Here is an 18,693-nt window from a genome sequence, read left to right as displayed (position 1 = left end):
AAAAAATAAACAGGGATGCGTTTCAAAATCGAATTATTAGACCAACATGTGCTGGATGCTAGGCACTTCATGAAATAAGTTTTTTTTCTTCAAGAATATGAATTGGGCACCCCTTTCAATTGCCACCCCCCTAGATCCGAGCCTGTTCGCACCTTGAGCCATCTCCATCTGTCATTTAAAAAAAATTGTGTTAATGATTCTGGTCAGTAGAGCTCACTTTCAGGCAAGAAGAGCCTTGCCAAAGAATTGCAACACCTATGAATAGTTTTTCTAATAGATTGGATACTCGGCTCATAAAATTGAATGGACAATGTAATCAAAATAAAGAATACTTGACAAAGAAGCTGAGACTGAGACGGAGGGGAGAGAAGCCACAAATTGCTTATCTACCTTATGCTTGTCCAATATCCAGGACGATTGGTAGATTCTTATGGAAACATGGCATCCAGTGTATTTTTCTCCTTTCAACCAAGGTAAAAAGTATTCTTTGTAATATTAAAGATAATCAAGCTCTCCAAAATCCAGGTGTATATTGCATTCCATGTGAATGAAGCATGTCTTACATGAGGCAGGCTATTAGGATAGACAAGGAGAGATGCAAGGAACATCAGCAACATACCCAACTAAAACAACTATGAAAACAGCTGTTTCTGATCACTGCCTTGAATGTAATTGTAAGATGAAATACAATGACATAAGTATCTTGATGCAAATGCCAAGTTTCTGGGACCGTGTAATTAAGAAGTGTATCCAAATAAGTAATAAACAGGGACATCAGTTTCAATTTCATTAATGCTTGTGGTCAGGCACTCAATTTATTAAAATATTGCTGGCCATCACATACACCAAGTTGGAAATTCTGAGAGAATTTGCATTTCATGGAATATCGGTGCAAGCTCCAAACAACAATAGAGCATCATTGGGCATAGTGGGTGTTGGGAATCAAACTCAGCTATAAATAACATCATGAGACCAGTAACAGTTCACAATCTGGTTGTGGTCCAGGCAGTGGGTACACATAATAGCCCAAACACAGCACCTGATGAAGATGTGTGGGCCGGTCTGCACTGAGAAAACCTGTTGGGTCAGTGAGAATGTTACTTTATCTGTCATTGCTGAGATTTCTACTTTCATTTCTGATCTGTGATTTATGTTTTACAATTTATAAGGATTTGTAATTACAATAATTCAATTCACTTACTTCTGTGATGTATACATATTTTAAATTGCATTTGGTTGCATATACTGTAAAATGTTTTTTTTGAGCAATTATGATGTCAAAGCAGAACACCGTATGTGAAAACTATCAAATAATACAAATAATAAATGCTTACCGGCTGGATGGTTAGTCTGAATGTTGTAATCATCAACTTGAATTGTTGAGTTAGCTCCTGACCTTGTGAATCGGACCACATGGTACTGATTGTCATTCACTTTCACTCCAATTTCACCAATGGGATGATCATTTGTCCCCATGTTGTAGACCATAAATATGTTTCCCTCAACCTGATAGACATATTAAAATGTTTTGTCATTAGATTGAGTGCACAGTTATTTGATGATGACCTTATGTCTGAATAACAAATCTCAATGAATAGACCCTAGCCCAAGAGACAGACCATGGATCAGGAAAAATTTTCTTCTGTTTTATAGGTGACAGTTGAGCTGAGTGTGTTATTTAATGGCAAGAATGAGAATCAGTTTCTCTGAAATATGAATTTAATATACTGCCTATTTCTTTTTTATGAGCAATCAGCAACAAGATCAATCCAAGCAAAGTGATCCAATAAAAATTAAGTTGGTTACTCGATCACTTTTAAATATTTTGATTTTTTAAATATGTGATTACCCTGTAATTGAAGGAGTTCAAAACAGTTTTTTTAAATTACCTTGTACCATTACTGAATGGTGACCATTTTTATTTGTAAGCACACTACAGTTTTTCATTTTGGAGACATTAGCATTAATCTGAATATCTCTGCACAGGGTTAAGTTACAACATTGTAATTGACATGATTGTTCTTAGAAAAGTCTCCTCTGCAACACTGTTTATTACCCAAACTATATGAAATTCTAAAATAACCAGTCAAAATGACCTCAGAAGTTTGGTATTGGAAATTTAGGGAATCCACTTTTAAGATCCAAAACTAACAACCAGGGAGTGATTCATCAGAGCATATATTTTTTTGTAGTTAGATATCATAAACTAATAGCTTATGTAGAGCAAGAACACTGACATAGGTTTCCTTAATTTTTTATAAGTTTTTGAAATTCGAAAATCTTTATGTTTTTTACAAAAAGTCTGGGGCTAGTTATCTCTGGTAGGACTGAATATAAAATTTTGATTTTTGCACTTTCTCTACTCCTATACGATAGCACAGAACTGTAAAATTTTAACACTGATATTTGACTGTGAACAAAGATGTTAACCTTTGAAAATGAGGAAATAATTCACATGACACTACAACTGATGCCTAATTCATGTGCTGTATTGGCAGGGTGTAATCAATTATTATTGAAGTTAAGGTACTGAATTATAGGCAAAGACTTGAAAAATTACTGAACTAAACATTTACATTAGCTTGACAAATTTAAAATAAATATTTTCAGTTAACACTCTTTCGAGATGTGGTGTTTCCTAATCCTAGTGGTGGTTGTTAAAAATACTTATTTCTTCAGACAGTTTTTCTGACATAGAATAAGACCTCCCAGTTGCTGTGGCAAGTTCAAGCACTGACAGTTTCCTTAACATGTTTTTCATTCATATCCAAACTTTGTCACCAGTAGATTTCTTGAATGAAGATCATGGGCCATCAGGGTGGTAAAAATGCACAAAAACATCATTGTTTTCCAAAATTATTCTTTTCAGCCTTTGCAACCCACCACTGTCTATCATACACACATGCCTATATGTCATTCCACTGAATGACAGAGATGTACTTTGTAGGCTGACTTACGGTAACTCTCTAGATGTTTTGTTGTACTGCCTGTTCCATCACATGCATTCTTACCGTGGCAAGAAGCCAAAAACAGCCATTTCGCCTCCAACCCAAAATCTACTTTGTTTTTGCAAAGATTTGAAAAATTCTTTTTGTTCTTGTGTTGAGTACCACTTCCATTCAAAAAGTATGTGAGCTTTTCAACCTTGGGCAACTTTTCTTTTATGTAGTTTGATACATACTTTTGAAATATATGGACAACTGAAGTGTTGTGCTACTAGTAGTCACTTATAATGCAAATTGAAGAACTGCAGAATTCATCTTTCTTATTTTTGAAGCACAGAAGAAATGGTTGCAGTATTGCCTAGTCATTGACCCAGTGGTACCCTTGTGTTTCATCCCGAACCCCAAATGTAAAGTTTTCTGCAGAATTAGAACTGTGTATTCAGTTTCATAAAGTTGTAGTTTTTTGTCCTCCTTGCTTTGGATTTTATGAAAATAGTGATGACTTTTGAGATTTTCTAAGATATCAATTAAAGATTCAAAGTACTCTTCCTGAGATTTAACTGATTATCATTTCAGTCTTGTCAGTTGTGATCCACTGTTTGAAGCCAACACTGTCTGGCATTTCCTTCTCAGATTTCATTAAACAATTCAAGAGTGGTTTCTTTACCAGGGCATTATGCAGTCATAATTGCTAGTGTCACAGATCATTAACTCTAGTTACTCTTTGTAGTTAAAATCATTGAGTTCTACACCCACAGTTGCCAGTTTGACATTCTGATGATGTAAACAAACATATACAGTGTGTGTTCATGAGGAGCCATCCAAAATACATCATTTAGAGTGAAGATCACAAAATTTTGACCTTTGTATTTTGCATTCAGGATGAGCCTTTTTGAAAACTACATAAAGTGCTAGTCATTTCTGCCTTGTTACTTTAACTCCATTTACAACACTCTTTTGCTATCTTTGCTACCTGAGAACATTCTACTAGTTTCATCTTCTTCAAAAAACTGCTGGATGTTTTCAGTTGTTTCTTCACTTATATTTACTCCTTTCATCTATCCTAAAACTGGTAGAATGCCTTACTCTTTCACTAATGTTTGGGTTACTCTGATGACCAAATGATCAGAAATGAAATCATGAACTATTTTTTCTATTGACCGTGAGAGCAAACTTAAAATTTTAACTTTTTCCTCTTTAGGTGTCACTGAATACTTGATTTTCAATTTCTTGATTAAGCTCAAATATTCAGTGGCAGATGATTCTGGAGGAAGGTTTTCTTCTTTTTTAGAAATACTGTTGATATGTGCATTATTAAAACATGATTGTAATTTTTTTTAATTTTGTCTAAAATTCATTGTACCTTGCTTTCAGTAGCTAATTTTGTTTTTCTGCTACTCAATTTTCTTATTTTCAAAGCAGGAGATACCTCTAAATTAGAACAAGCAAAATCGAATTTGTTAATAGCTTCCTCATTAGGAATAAAAATGTCATTAACAAGGTTATATGATTCTGTTTCTAGATTCATGATAAATATTTTTGAGTGACAATTTGGGCACAGGAAATTTCCAGGAATCACATTAAGTTTCACTCGGGAAGCTGTTTCACTCACATTTAACAGGAAAAATGTTCAAGTTTTATTTCCCTCAAACTTTTAATAAGTGGCTTTTTATGAACTTTGAGTGGATCAGAGCAGTTTATTTTTCAAAAAATGTGATTGTACTTAAGAATATATTTTTTTCTCATGGTACTCACAAACTGATGATACAGAAGAACTTAATCATAACTAGACAAAGTTTGTCTTTCTTCATCAAAGTCATTAACATTTTCTGAAACTGAACCATAAATTGTTTTATGACACACTTCACTTACTATCTGTCCGTTAGGGAACTATTCATCCATTTTGTTCTATTCCAACTAGCCTTTCAAATTTCCTTATAGTTAATTAAAAATCACCACTCATTACAAAAGAATATAAAATATTCTACTCTCTCAGTAGAGTAGGTACATTCATTCAAACAGAGGTTACTGAACAGACTGACTACAATAATGCCACACCCAACAACTGTGGAGGTGTACATAGTTCACTTGTCACTGACTACTGGGATCCTGTGCAGGCTTGTTACTCTGTCCACTAAGCTCTTGTACACAATTGTCTCGAGGACTAAACACATGCACAAAACTGTAGCCTTCCCAACAACAGAGAAGTTTCACATGTTTATTATTTTATTTTTTTGATTTTGAACTTGTAATAATGTGCTACTTAATCGAGAATAAACCTATGAAAATGGTCAATTTTTTAAACCCAGCACTAAAGCAAAAGCTTCTATTGCTTAACATTTTATTATTAAAATAAATAATACTAAATAAATATAAGGTGACAGTGTAAACTAAATATAGGTTACAACTAAATTTTACTACAATCAAACAGCAAACCATGTAAATAGGCAACATCCATAGGATCAATAGTAGCATAATGTGAATTATTTCCTTATTTTCAAAAATTCATATTTTGTTCACAGTCAAATGTCAAGTTATAATTTTTACAGTACTTTTCTGTCAGATAGGTGTTCAAAATGTGCAAAAATCAAATTTTTGCATTCAGTCCTGCCAAAAACTTAAAAAAATTGTATTTTCAAATTTCAAAAAGGTATAAAGAATTAAGGAAACCCTTGCAGTGCTCTTGCTCTATATAAGTCAGTTTATGGTATCTAGTTGAGAAAAAATACGCTCTGATAAATCAGACTCCAGTTGTTATTTTTGAGTCTAAGAAGGAGATTTTCTAAATTTTCAACACCAAACTTTTGAGGTCATTTTGACTGGTTGGCATTTATCTGGTAATAAATATGCAGCCAGTCACTTTTTTATATTTATTCAACTATGAAAATGTTTTTGAGCCACTGCAGGCTCATCATCAGATGGAGATGTTACAAGAACATTATGTTGTGGACCAAGTGTAGCTAGATGCAGTGCAGGTGAGTGCACTACCTAGTGGTATCCATTTCAGACTGCTTCATATAACATACATTATTAAAGTATGCACACAAATAAACACAGTAGTTAGCTACACTTGGTTTTACACTGATTCACAGCATGTAAACATTCAATGTTTTTACAGAGAATAAAAAATTATAAAAAAGTGACTGGTTGCGTATGTATTGCCAGATAAACACCAATTTAAATCACAGTCACAGTTCATCATCCACAATGGATACTGAAACTTTGACTGGTTATCTTTGATTTTAGGGTATTTTTGGTAATTAACAATGAGGAGACTTTTCTAAAAGCAATCATGTCAATTGTAGTGTTATAACTTAACCCAGTCCAGCAATATTCAAATTAATGCCAATGTCTCCAAATTGAAAGACTGTCATGCATTTACAAATAAAAATAGCCACCATTCACTAATGGTGCAAGGTAATTAAAAAAAAAAACTGTTTTGAACTTCTCAATTATATGGTAATCGTGTGAAAAAATCAAAATATTTCAAAATGGTCAAGCAGCCCTCTTTGAATCACACTGTAGGGATTGAACCAAGAATAAGAATACAAAAATATGCATTGTCATGGAAATGTATTTAAAATCAGTACAGTTCTGCTGATGTATACATATAGCACTAAAAAGTGTTTTGTTTTAATTTTTAATGATGGTGTGAAAGATGTGAATCTCAGAAAACTTACAGTTTTATAAAGAAACCAGGATGCTTATGACATGTAGAAGCAGAAAATGTAAGTTAATAAGCAATGACATAAGAATTGAGTATGAGTTAGCAACAATAACAAAAATGTGAGCTACGTTATGTTCCTCATAAATCCCTACAAATAATTCACAAATGATTCACAATCTTTATAAATGTAAAAAAACCAAACATTAATGTCAAAAATTACATGATAACTTAAATTTCTTTGGCACTGAGCAATTTGAAGGTTACCCTTTCAATAAATTTGGGAAAACTACAGCAAAAGAAATAAAAAATGTAACACTATCACTGAAAGGTAAAACATCAGCAAGGTGGGATGGAATACCAAGTGTCTAAATCAAGTGTCTAAAATAATTGTCCAGCCACTATCCACAACAGTTAATCAGTCTTCTGAAGAAGGTTGTTTGCAGGTTACTCTTAAGTACCACAATTCAAAAAAGGCATGAAAGAACACATATGAGAAACTATTTCTGCAAACTTTCTTCTTCTTCTTCTTCACTTTCAAATATATGTGAAAAAATATCATTATAAATACTAACAAACAGATAGAGGGGCCGGCCAGTACTTACCTCAGCTCAGTACAGCCGATAGATACACAAAAAACAGTACCAAAAATTTACGTTCCTAACTTTCGGAACAAATGTTCCTTCATCAGGGAGGAGAGAGGGGAAAGAAAGGGAAGAAGGGAAAGTAGATTCAGTTACTCACAACCCAGGTTATGAAGCAACAGGGAAAGGAAAACAGGGAGGGTAGCAAGGATGGAGGCATGGTTGTCAGAGGGAAGCCAAAGATATTCTACTGCAAGTACTGTGCCAGCTTCAAACCAAAGAGTATGCATACAGAAGTAAAGAGGTATATAGTATAAAGATAAACACAACTATGTAGGATGAAAAGATGCATGAATGGCTAAAGAGGAAAGGGAAAGAGGAGAAGACTGAAGAGAAAATTGGAGTGAGGTGGTTTAACGTAGGTTCAGTCCAGGGGGATGGCGGGATGAAAGGATGTGTTGGAGTGCAAGTTCCCATCTCTGCAGTTCAGAGGGACTGGTGTTGGGTGGAAGAAGCCAAATGGCACATTCAGTGTAGCAGGTTCCTAGGTCCTTAGAATTATGCTGGAGGGCATGCTCTGCTACTGGGTATTGGACATCTCCTAGGCAGACAGTTCGTCTGTGTCCGTTCATGCGCTCAGCCAGTTTAGTTGGAAGCATCACCCTTGTCACCCAATAATATCCTGGCCTCGAAAACATCAACAAATTACTCCACCTGGGATATGACTTTCTCAAGTCAACCCCTGAAATGAGATCATCCCTTGACAAAATTCTCCCCACACCACCCAGAGTTGCCTTTCGTTGCCCCCCTAACCTCCGTAACATCCTTGTTAAACCCTACAATATTCCCAGACTACCTTCTCTACCCAGCGGTTCCTACCCCTGTAACCGACCCCGCTGCAAAACCTGCCCCATGCATCCCCCCACAACCACCTACTCCAGCCCCGCTACTGGTAAAATATACACAATTCAAGGCAGGGCCACATGTGAAACTACACATGTCATTTATCAACTGACATGCCTGCACTGCACAGCCTTTTACATCGGTATGACAACAACTAAACTGGCTGAGCGCATGAACGGACACAGACGAACTGTCCGCCTAGGAGATGTCCAATACCCAGTAGCGGAGCATGCCCTCCAGCATAATTCTAGGGACCTAGGAACCTGCTACACTGTATGTGCCATTTGGCTTCTTCCACCCAACACCAGTCCCTTTGAACTGCGGAGATGGGAACTTGCACTCCAACACATCCTTTCATCCCGCCATCACCCTGGACTGAACCTACGTTAAACCACCTCACTCCCATTTACTCTTCAGTCGTCTCCTCTTTCCCTTTCCTCTTTAGCCATTCACGCATCTTTTCATCCTACATAGTTGTGTTTATCTTTATACTATATACCTCTTTACTTCTGTATGCATCCTCTTTGGTTTGAAGCTGGCACAGTACTTACAGTAGAATATCTTTGGCTTCCCTCTGACAACAATGCCTCCATCCTTGCTACCCTCCCTGTTTTCCTTTCCCTGTTGCTTCATAACCTGGGTTATGAGTAACTGAATCTACTTTCCCTTCTTCCCTTTCTTTCCCCTCTCTCCTCCCTGATGAAGGAACATTTGTTCCAAAAGCTAGGAACGTAAATTTTTGGTACTGTTTTTTGTGTATCTATCGGCTGTACTGAGCTGAGGTAAGTACTGGCCAGACCCTCTATCTCTTTGTTAGTATTTGTTTCACATCTTTATATGAGATTTTCCATTAATCATTTAAAATATCATTAATAACATTCACAATTCTGTACAAAAAATTAATACAGTTTCAAAAATTGGGTTTCAAAAACACCAAAGCAATGTAGCTGCTGTCAACCAATCTGCAAACAAAATTAGCTCCTATCTAGACAACTTTCTGTATTCCACAGGAATTTTTTGTGACCTCTCAAAGGCCTTTGATAGTGTGAACCATTGCTACTCTCTAAACTGGAAAAATATGGAATCAGGGGCACTGTACCAGAATGGTTTAGGTCCTATATAACCAACAAATGACATAGAATTTATAGCATCAGAGAATAAAAATAATACCGTAGTAAGGATGTGACTTGCATTGACAGAAAAATTCACAAATAACAGATCATCTGCTTAATAATGGCTACAACTCAGTTTTATTTGGAGATAACACATCTGTAATCATTGAAACTATGAATGTACTGATCAAATTCCTCAAACTGTCATAAATACCTTAGGAAAACTAGATAACTAGTTCAGACTAAATGGGTTAAAATTAAACATGATAAATCTAATTTAATGCAGTTTAAAACAAAAACAGCAAAGGTAAGTGACAATCAGATCCATCACAAAAACTAGATTCTGCAGGTCTGTGAAATTCTTAGGAATGCAACTGGGTAAAAGTTTTTCATGGGCCTCCCATAAACAGTATCTCACAAATAAATTAAATAGCATGGCATTCATGGTTATGATGTATGCAATGCTAATAGCATGAACTTCAGGAAAATAGTACGTCATAGGTACTCTGAATCAGTAATGAGGAACAAAATTGAATCAGTCAATGGGGAAAGGAATTAAGTTACTTTTTGACAATTTTCACTTTTTTTACATAAATGTATTAAACAGACCATGACACAACTTAGTGTCATGAAATGAACTATGTTTGACTTCTTCCTGTGGCAATAACATGAGGTTGACTTGTTATGTCCTGAGGAGAAAGGAATCTAGTCATTTACTTAGTTCCTTTCTCCACTGCACATTGCGTGCTACCAGGAGACTATGTCTGTGAGCTTGTACTGCACCACCTTCAAACTAGATGGTGATGGCTTGTAGCACACAGGCACAGAGTGCGTAATGAAACACTAACTTGGGTCCAATGTTCTGATGTGTCATGGTTATTGTTGATTGTTGTAAGTTATTGAATATCATCATTTGAAATGTCTCCCAAACAAAAGCGAAATGAAAGTGAGCACAAGAGGAAGAGAATCTAGGAGACTAGAGTTCACAGGTTGCCATATAATGACTGCAGTGGGAAAGCAGTTCCTGGAAAATCTATCAGTGCTGATTGCAGATAAGGTATCAGTACTGACATTTACCCATTCAACAAGTTCAGTATAACATGAATTCCACAGCATGTGCTACATGCTTTGTGATTACTTAATAAATTCCAGATGCTGAATGGAATGTTTCCAACATATTAGTGAGGGTGATCACATCAAGATACTTTCAAACTTTTTAAACATGGAAAAAAATCAGGATATTTATCTACAAAGGTCAATTGTGGCAAGTGACATTGTGAATTGTTGGCCAAGAAAAGATATCAGGAGCATCAAGAAAAGGCATTCATGTGTTTACCATGCCATTGTCTGTGGTGGAAGAGTCCGCATCTGCAAATGTGCTTTTCTCAGTCTTCATGCTGTATCACAGAAGCGTCTTTTTGTATTTGGAATTTACCAGTTAAAGGCCAAATTCCAAAGGACTTATGTGGAACAAAGCCATACACAACCAAATTTTTGGAAAATGTAATAAATTTGATAGATACCCACATCACTATCCTGGGAAGGAAATGAAATACCTAGACACACCATTGGATCTGAAAACCATGCACAAAATGTTCCTTACAAAGAACCAAATGTGAATCTCCAAATTGATGTATGTGGCAAATGTGAGGAACTTCAGGCTAAGTTAAAAAGTCCACATATATCTGACAGCAGTAAGACAGCTGCACAACTTGAGTTGGATATTCATTAGCAGAACATTTTATTAATTCATTAAAACAACTCAGCAAGAATGTACGGGCAGGGATGACATTGTTGGACTAATTTAATGCAAAACTTGCCTCTGCCAAACATCCCTGTGCAGGAAATATTCTATTGACATCAGCTGTGGGTTAACTGTTTCTGTATTTATGATGTAAAGTCCAAGCATTCCACAGTGCACTTGTATCATGAAGGTGAAGTGAAAAAGAGAATGAGGTGTGTCCATTACTGTACCACTACATTGAAAACTATGTATCGAAATATGTTACAGAAGTACACCTGTTCTCAGATGGAGCACCTGGCCAAAATAAAAATAATGCTGTAGTCCTTACTCCAGTATTGCATTGACAGAAAATTTTTTAAAAAATCACTCACAGATTTCCTGAAAGAGGTCACTCGTTTCTCCCTTATGACCATGTGTTTCAAACACTAAAGAGACAAATACAGAAATGTGACCTAGTTTACACCCCTAAAGAGCATGTGTAAATAACAGCAAACAGTATTTCTGAAGTTACAGTCGTTATGGTAGAAAGTGAGGACATAATGGACTTTGACACAGGGTGGCGTCACCAACAAAAAAAAGGTACAATCTAGGGAAATGGCATATCTCAAGATGCTTTGTCAAGAAAAACAATTTTTTCTGCGGCAATGTTCAAAGAATTTCATTATGAAGCAACAAAACTGGGAGTCGTGACTGCCTACCCTTTTATACGCAGCTTTACCAGTCACCCCTTTAATGTGGCAAAAATTAAACTTGCTTCATTGGGTTGCAAAGGCTACATGATGGGAAAAAGGTTACAATCAATAAAAAGAAAATTTAAGATATTTAGAACCTGTTAAGTGCATCCATGGAGAAAATGCTGAGATTTTTTATGAGGAGATATTGGACAACTACAAATGATAACTCACTATGATAAATTTTGAACTATCCAGAACTTCGAATTCTATGCAGTAGTTGGTTTCAGGTTCAGTTGAAGATAATTTTCCATTAGTTAATCAATAGATTTGAATTTTAGACTAGAAATGTATAATTTTGAATGTGTTATACTCACCAAAGTGCTAAATTTGCTTGTTGACTGGAGAAAGAAACTATGTTATAAATTTTCAATTTTTTTTTTTTTTTTTGAAAAGATACTTTTCAGAATACATGAAAATCATTTTCATTGACAGTATGTATGATAAGTGTACAACAAATGCCAAAAATTTCAATTCAATCTGTCAAATGGTTTAACAATAAGACAGTTTCTTGTCTCTCCTGAAAAGTAAGAAAAGTGACATAATTCCTTTCTCCACCGACTGATTTAGTTGTATCTTGGACTAGGTCGAACCATAACTCTTGAACCATCAGACCATGAGAACGTTATTCCATCTGGTGGATCTAATGGTTCTGCTTCAGAGCCAATGAAATACAAAGTCTGCTGGGGGCAACCATTTATCCCCAAGACTAAGTCTCCATCCGTTGCAGGATCCCCACTCTTGTGGAGAGACAGGGTGAGAGAAAAGCCTTACTGATAATATGGCTCCAGTCCTACAGTGGAACATCAGTGAATTCACCACATATCATATCAGAATCCCTCCCACTTATGTGTTGCTACTGGACTGTCATCTGCTACTGATCTCTCTTTCTGCTCTACAACACATGCAATCCTTCATTCCAGTGACCACATACCACCAGATAGAGCAACACTTGAAAGGAAGCTGCCAAAATGAATGATCAGCAGATGTAACTTGATGCTGCTCAGGCAGCTGGCTACATTTGAGTATTGAGGTAGCATTCAGGAATGGGTGGATCGTATCAAATCTGTGATCTATCATGCCACCGACTTATCCATTCTGAAGTTGTCAGGTCATTTTTGGAGGCAGTCAGTACTTTTGAGGAGTGATTCATGCCGCTCAGCAATCTGGGTCAGGGATGCAGATCTGCAGTCATTTAACTGCCACCCAACACTAGAAAAGCTTGCAGCCTTTCTAGTTGTAAGAGCCAAAGCTCAACACATAATCTAGGAGACCAAGAATAGGCCATGGCATGCATTCCTTGACTGCAGCAGTCATCCACTTGTTTCACAAAAGTATGAGAAACCAACAGGAGGATTTCTGGTAAATGCAGTCTTTACTAACAGTAGTGGTGCTGAAGCAGGTGAGTGTCCAAACACTGCCAGGAAGCAACACTCAGACAATGGCAGAGCAGTTTGCAACAACTACTGTCACTGCCAGCCAGGATCCAGAATCCAACCACTACGTTGGAACACGAAAAGCGGTGTGCTGGACTTCAAATCCAACAATTCTGTGTGTTACAACTTCCCTTTCTTGATGTGGGAGCTGGATTAGGCACTTCTGAAGCTTGTAATACTGCACCTGGTCATGATCAAATCCAGTATAGCATGCTGTGACACTTGCAAATAGCATAAAAGGAAATCCTTCTTGAATGTTTCCATTTGATATAGCAAGCAGGACATTTCCCAACTCATGGAGAGATGCAATTTTGAAACATCTCCCCAAACCAGAAAAGGACCAAACATGTCCCATTAGTTACTGGGATGTCACGTTAATGAACTTTGTAGGAAGACATTGGAGCAAATGGTCATGTCACCTGGTCTGGTGTTAGAGACAGGCAGCTCCTAAGCCACTATCAATCTGGATTCAGTAGATGTTGATCCAATGAGCTTTTGGCCAACAAGGCCTTCGTGGGAAACAAACACACACACACACACACACACACACACACACACACACACACACACGGCAACAGCCTCTGGTTACTGAGGTTAGTCTGCAAGCAGCAGAACATAATGGGAGAAGCAACTGGTTGGTGGGGGTAAGGAGGGAGCTGGGGTGGGGAGGGATAGAGGCAGGGAATGGTAAATTGCTGCTGGTGGGAGCATACAGAAAAGAGGTGGAGAGAGAAGGGCAGCTAGACGGAATCAGGAGGTTGGATTACAAAGGGTGCGGATTGAGGGCAGGAGGCTGGGTGGGTGGAAGGAGAGAAGTAAAAAGACTGTGGATTGGTGGAATACAGGGTGTTTAGTGCTGGAATGGGAACAGGGATGGGGCTGGATGGGTAAGAACAATTGAAGGGTCTCTACATGAGCCTCTTCATCATTTTTGATTAACATTTAACTTAATGTACCCATGTCTAGTACCTCAATTCTGGGTGCAAACTGTAAACTACATAAAAAAAAAGACTGAGCATCTGAGTGTTACCTTTATTTCACTTACTAAGATTTTTGGTAATTATCGGAGCCCCTCACGCATATTCAATACATCAATGAGCAATATGTCAGTATGTACATCCGTACCTCCTCTTACCTGATGAATGAAAAACATGAATGAGAATGTACAAGATAAATTTCAATATCTAGATCTGTGGGAGTAAAAGTAGTCTGCTACTGTGGCAGAATAGCCAACCCTGTAAAGCACATACCATGTAGGAAAGAGATTCCTGTTTGCTTTGGTTGAAGCTCTTGTACAGGTTGGCATGACACAACAGGGAGCTCTCTGAGCACTTCTGGAGAAATGGGATGCATGGATTCCAAAAGACTTCACTTGGCAGTGTTGTGGAAGATTCAATACGGGTGACACTGACCATGTGTGAATGTGCCTATTTGTGGTTAATTCATTATCTTATTTTTCTAGATTTTAGCTCCAGTAAAAATTAATGTCTTGCTCTCTTCGCTCATTGCTCTTTGAGCAGTATACAAAATTTTTCTTGTTAACTTCACAACATTACAACCAGTCACACTTAGCCATGTATGAAAGCTATTGTTCTGCTCTACCTCTGTTCAGACTTGTGGACCCGTGCTGCATCTTCTCAGTTCAGTCCGATTTAGTTCATTGGTGATCTTACAAGTACAGTAGAATTGAACAGATTTCTGAAACTTCGCTACTTTCGATTTCAGTTCGCAATCTAGTTTCCACATGTCTTTGTTGTCTCAGCACATGTTAAGTGTGAATCTGAGAGTCCTATGTTCACAGATCATGTCTCACAGTAATGTACACTGTCCAATTTGGTTTGCTATTCAGAATTTTACCACTCATTTTATGCAGAATTTTTGTTTGAGACAACACGTGTCCAGAGATTGTGAGAATTGTTACATGTCACAGTTACTGATTCTCAGGGTAAAACTTCCAAATTAGTTTCACAATCTCTTCTGTGGTGCAACTATTAAGAGTTTATTATTATCAATGCACTCAAACCAAGGGAATGACCTTTTATCAAGCACATGCATACTGGTGAAGTTTTTCTTTGTTATTATATTTGTCCTGAATATCTATTAAATGTGTATATGTGTGTGAAGTCACTATGAAAAGATTCCTCTGATCCTTCCATATTAATAATTAATGATAAATTGTGCTGGGGTCACCAAGATGCAATTATAAGTGTAATTTTGTAACTCAGCAAGGAGTGTTATGAAGAACAGCAATCATCCCCCATTTATCAGTTGCTTAGTTCATTAGTTTGTTCAGTTGTATCTTCAAAAAATGTGTTATTTTTACCAGCGTACGTGCTTACATGTTTCCTAGCAAACTTTGATTTTTACATCCTACTGCTATCTGCTGTGCAACTGATACATATGGCCAAGTTATTTATTTAATATTTATTCAAGTATCATGAATGTGCAGATCCAGCAACCCAGTTCATTTAAAGACCAAAGGTTTTTCAGTCATGTATATCCAGAAACCATCTACCCACCTTACATGTTAAAAGGTACCTCATTATTATGGACACCTTCCTCACAATCACTGATTCCTAACCAGATCCTTCACATACAGATACCCTCCATATGATAACCCTGACCTTTGAGTAGACTCTTCATAGGAATTTTCTGTGAAAGTGTTTGATTCTGTAGGATGTGCGACTCAACACAATGGAAGCAGCGGCAGGTACAGGAGACCAAAGCAACTGAAGAAAGCAGAGACAGTATAGAGTGGGATTTCCAGGCTCTCAGAGAACAGTACCTACAGGAACATGAGTTAGTCCTAGAATTAGTAGAAAGCTCACGGGCAGCAGACAATAGGTCTGCAGATACCAAAAAAGGAAACAATGCTACGGCCATTTCCTTGCTCGAAGAACGTTTCCAGTAACTTAAACTAAATTGTGAGGAGGAAAGTTTTAAAGTGAAGTGTGACCTACCAAAGCTCGAAGAGAGTTTGGGTAACTTAAAACACATATGTGCTTAGTGTACACATTGCACCAATAACCATGCCTGAAACTGAGGATACATGGTCCCTGTTAAGATTCCAAGAAGGACACTGCAAAGTTAACAGGAGACAGAGAGGTGCCACAGAGGACCTAAACGAGTGTGTATCTTTATTGGAGGACCACCTGAAATGCAATGATACGAGAGATATATGCAACGATAAAGATAGGTGATACAACGAAGATAGAGACTCGGGTCATTGAGAATCGAATGACTCTGACTACAAAAATTTCCTCACAGTCAGGCGATTTGAGGTCTTCAGAGATCGAAAGAATGGAATTAACCATCGAACCTGGGCTGACCAGTTTCGGTTTTCATTACCTTCCTCGAGGCCTCATGCACAGTAGATCCAGTTTACGTGTGGCTACCTAGAACCAGGACTTGCATTCCGAATGTGAGCACTTGCGCAGAACACAGTTTACAAATTTCTTGAGGCATTCATCTCAGCCTATAGGTCAGAAAGGTCCAGGAACAAGTCAAACGTGGCATAATAATGCCATCACACTTGAACCAGTCTGCCTTCACATGTCCCATGCACTTTTTTGACAACATGTTGCAGAGAAACCAGTCTCTGTATAACCCATATGGAGCAGTGGAGCTCATCCGCAGCTGTATCACGAAGGTGCCACTACATCTTTGTCACATGCTCCTAGCCAGTAGATGCAAAGATGATGTAGAATCATTCAAAAACATACTACAAGAGCTAGAATATGATGTGAGTGACTGTGGAACAAAGAGTGGCAAGCACCACATAATACGTACGGGCCATACCCGTACGATAACAGTAGCGGACATAGTAGAATGAGGAGAGACACTTGCAGTGGGATGACCAGCATAACAACCAACAACAGTCATACCAAAACAACTGGCATTGCAATGGTGGCAATGATCAGAATGCTGACACAAGAAACAATAGGTGCGGTGAATGTACCACACCAAACAGCAACAGAACCAGTTACAGTAATCGAGACCATTTCCCCGATGACCGTGGTGAGGAGCAAAACTGCATCGTGGCTCCAGGATGTTACACTGAAGTGTCAGCCAATCTCTGTCACAAATGTTCAAATGACAGACCACACATGCAACAATGATGCTTGTCAAATGTGGAGCATATTGTCACTAGCGAAAGCATATCAGAAATCTGCAATGTATGGCTTATTGCTGAGGAGGATATGAGGGAAGAATTATTGCATGAAACAACCAGTATGATGGTCCGAGCCATTAACTCAGTAGTTAACATCTCAATTAAACCATCTCTTATGTGCGTAATCAACACTGGGAATCCCTTCAGCATTCTGAATGAAACGGCATTTCAAAGACGTGAGGAGACGGGGGCTTGGCCTACTCTTCTGTTGCGTGGAACAAAGGTGAGGATAGAAATCTGTGGAAATTGTACTGAAATCAGGAAGCAGACTCACAAAATATTTATATATCAAGGGTGAGAATTCGAATGGAATTTCCTAATCATGCCCATACAAAATGTAGAAGCAATTCTGAGAACCAATTTTCTTCAACCGTGATGGTTAAAATTGGGGAAGGTCCCACTGTACTTGTTTTTATTGGGTACATCCTGTGTGATGAGTCAGAGGTGAGCTGCTTAAAATCTCATACTCAATCTGGATTACGACCTGATCTGGAGTTCCTTGTGAACTACATTTGTGAGGTGAGCTGTCTGGCCAGCATCAGAAAGATGCTATTCTTGCAAAGACTGTGGAAATGTGTACTGTCAGCGTTGGAACACTGGAAGCTGACTGACAGACACTGTACCATATTTTGTGGAGGCATTCATGCATATGTTTGGATGCACCCAGTGCGATCCAAGGTTTCATCTGTCAATTTAGAATGCATGAGCACAATCCCAATTCCACTCACACATAAAATATGAGTTGAAGAAGAAATCAATGACATCCTGGATCAAGGCACTAGTAATAGTGTTCCATGGATTTCATGTTTGTTTTGAATACAGTCCCGAGACAGTTAGTCCTTATTTTCATTGTTTCCAACAAGAAGTGACTAGTAACCACAGTTTAGTCAGCTATCAGCCGCCTTTAGTGAATTAGCAGTCTAGTTAAAAGTTGATTACTTACCTCTCCATGGCAAATTGTTGATTTCTTAGGATGGATAGGATGTGTGACTGCTGTGTATGGGCACAGGAGGAACTGGCCACTGTTTGCGAACAGCTGAATGTGCTGATGGCTGCGGTCAACCATCTCCAGGCTGCTGCCTCAGAGTGTTGCAGTAGTGGGGAGTCTGGTGCGTTGTATGGAAAACCCCAGGTGTAACATGCTTAATCCACAGTCCCTTCTGTCGAGACATCTTCACTGGTACAAGGCGCGGTTGGGCCACCCTCTCCCCAAGGGGAATGGTGGGTTCAATGGTGTTCATGTCGCACGAGGCGGAGGGTCAACATGGAGGCTGGCCATGTGGCATTGTCTGCTCTGCCTGTGAGTGGACATGTGGCTGCTCCTTTAGCAAGGTCTGAGCAGGCACAGGGGGGGAGGGGTTTATTAGTTATTGGGAGCTCCAACGTTAGGTGGGTGATGGAAC

General features: G+C 38.1%; 1 protein-coding gene across 1 annotated transcript in view; it reads right to left on the bottom strand.

The window, feature by feature from the left end:
• Window positions 1-18,693, bottom strand: part of LOC124794982 (neurexin-1-like) — a 2,052,691-nt gene that overhangs the window by 68,121 nt on the left and 1,965,877 nt on the right. Inside the window, exon 20 of the mRNA XM_047258725.1 lies at window positions 1,335-1,506. Coding sequence (XP_047114681.1) covers window positions 1,335-1,506 — 172 coding nt within the window. The remainder of the gene's footprint in view (window positions 1-1,334; window positions 1,507-18,693) is intronic.

Source organism: Schistocerca piceifrons, chromosome 4, assembly GCF_021461385.2.
Source record: "Schistocerca piceifrons isolate TAMUIC-IGC-003096 chromosome 4, iqSchPice1.1, whole genome shotgun sequence".
NCBI classification, from domain to species: domain Eukaryota; kingdom Metazoa; phylum Arthropoda; class Insecta; order Orthoptera; family Acrididae; genus Schistocerca; species Schistocerca piceifrons.
The sequence above is the reverse complement of the archived record's forward strand: the minus strand, read 5'-3'. Positions and strand labels throughout refer to the sequence as shown.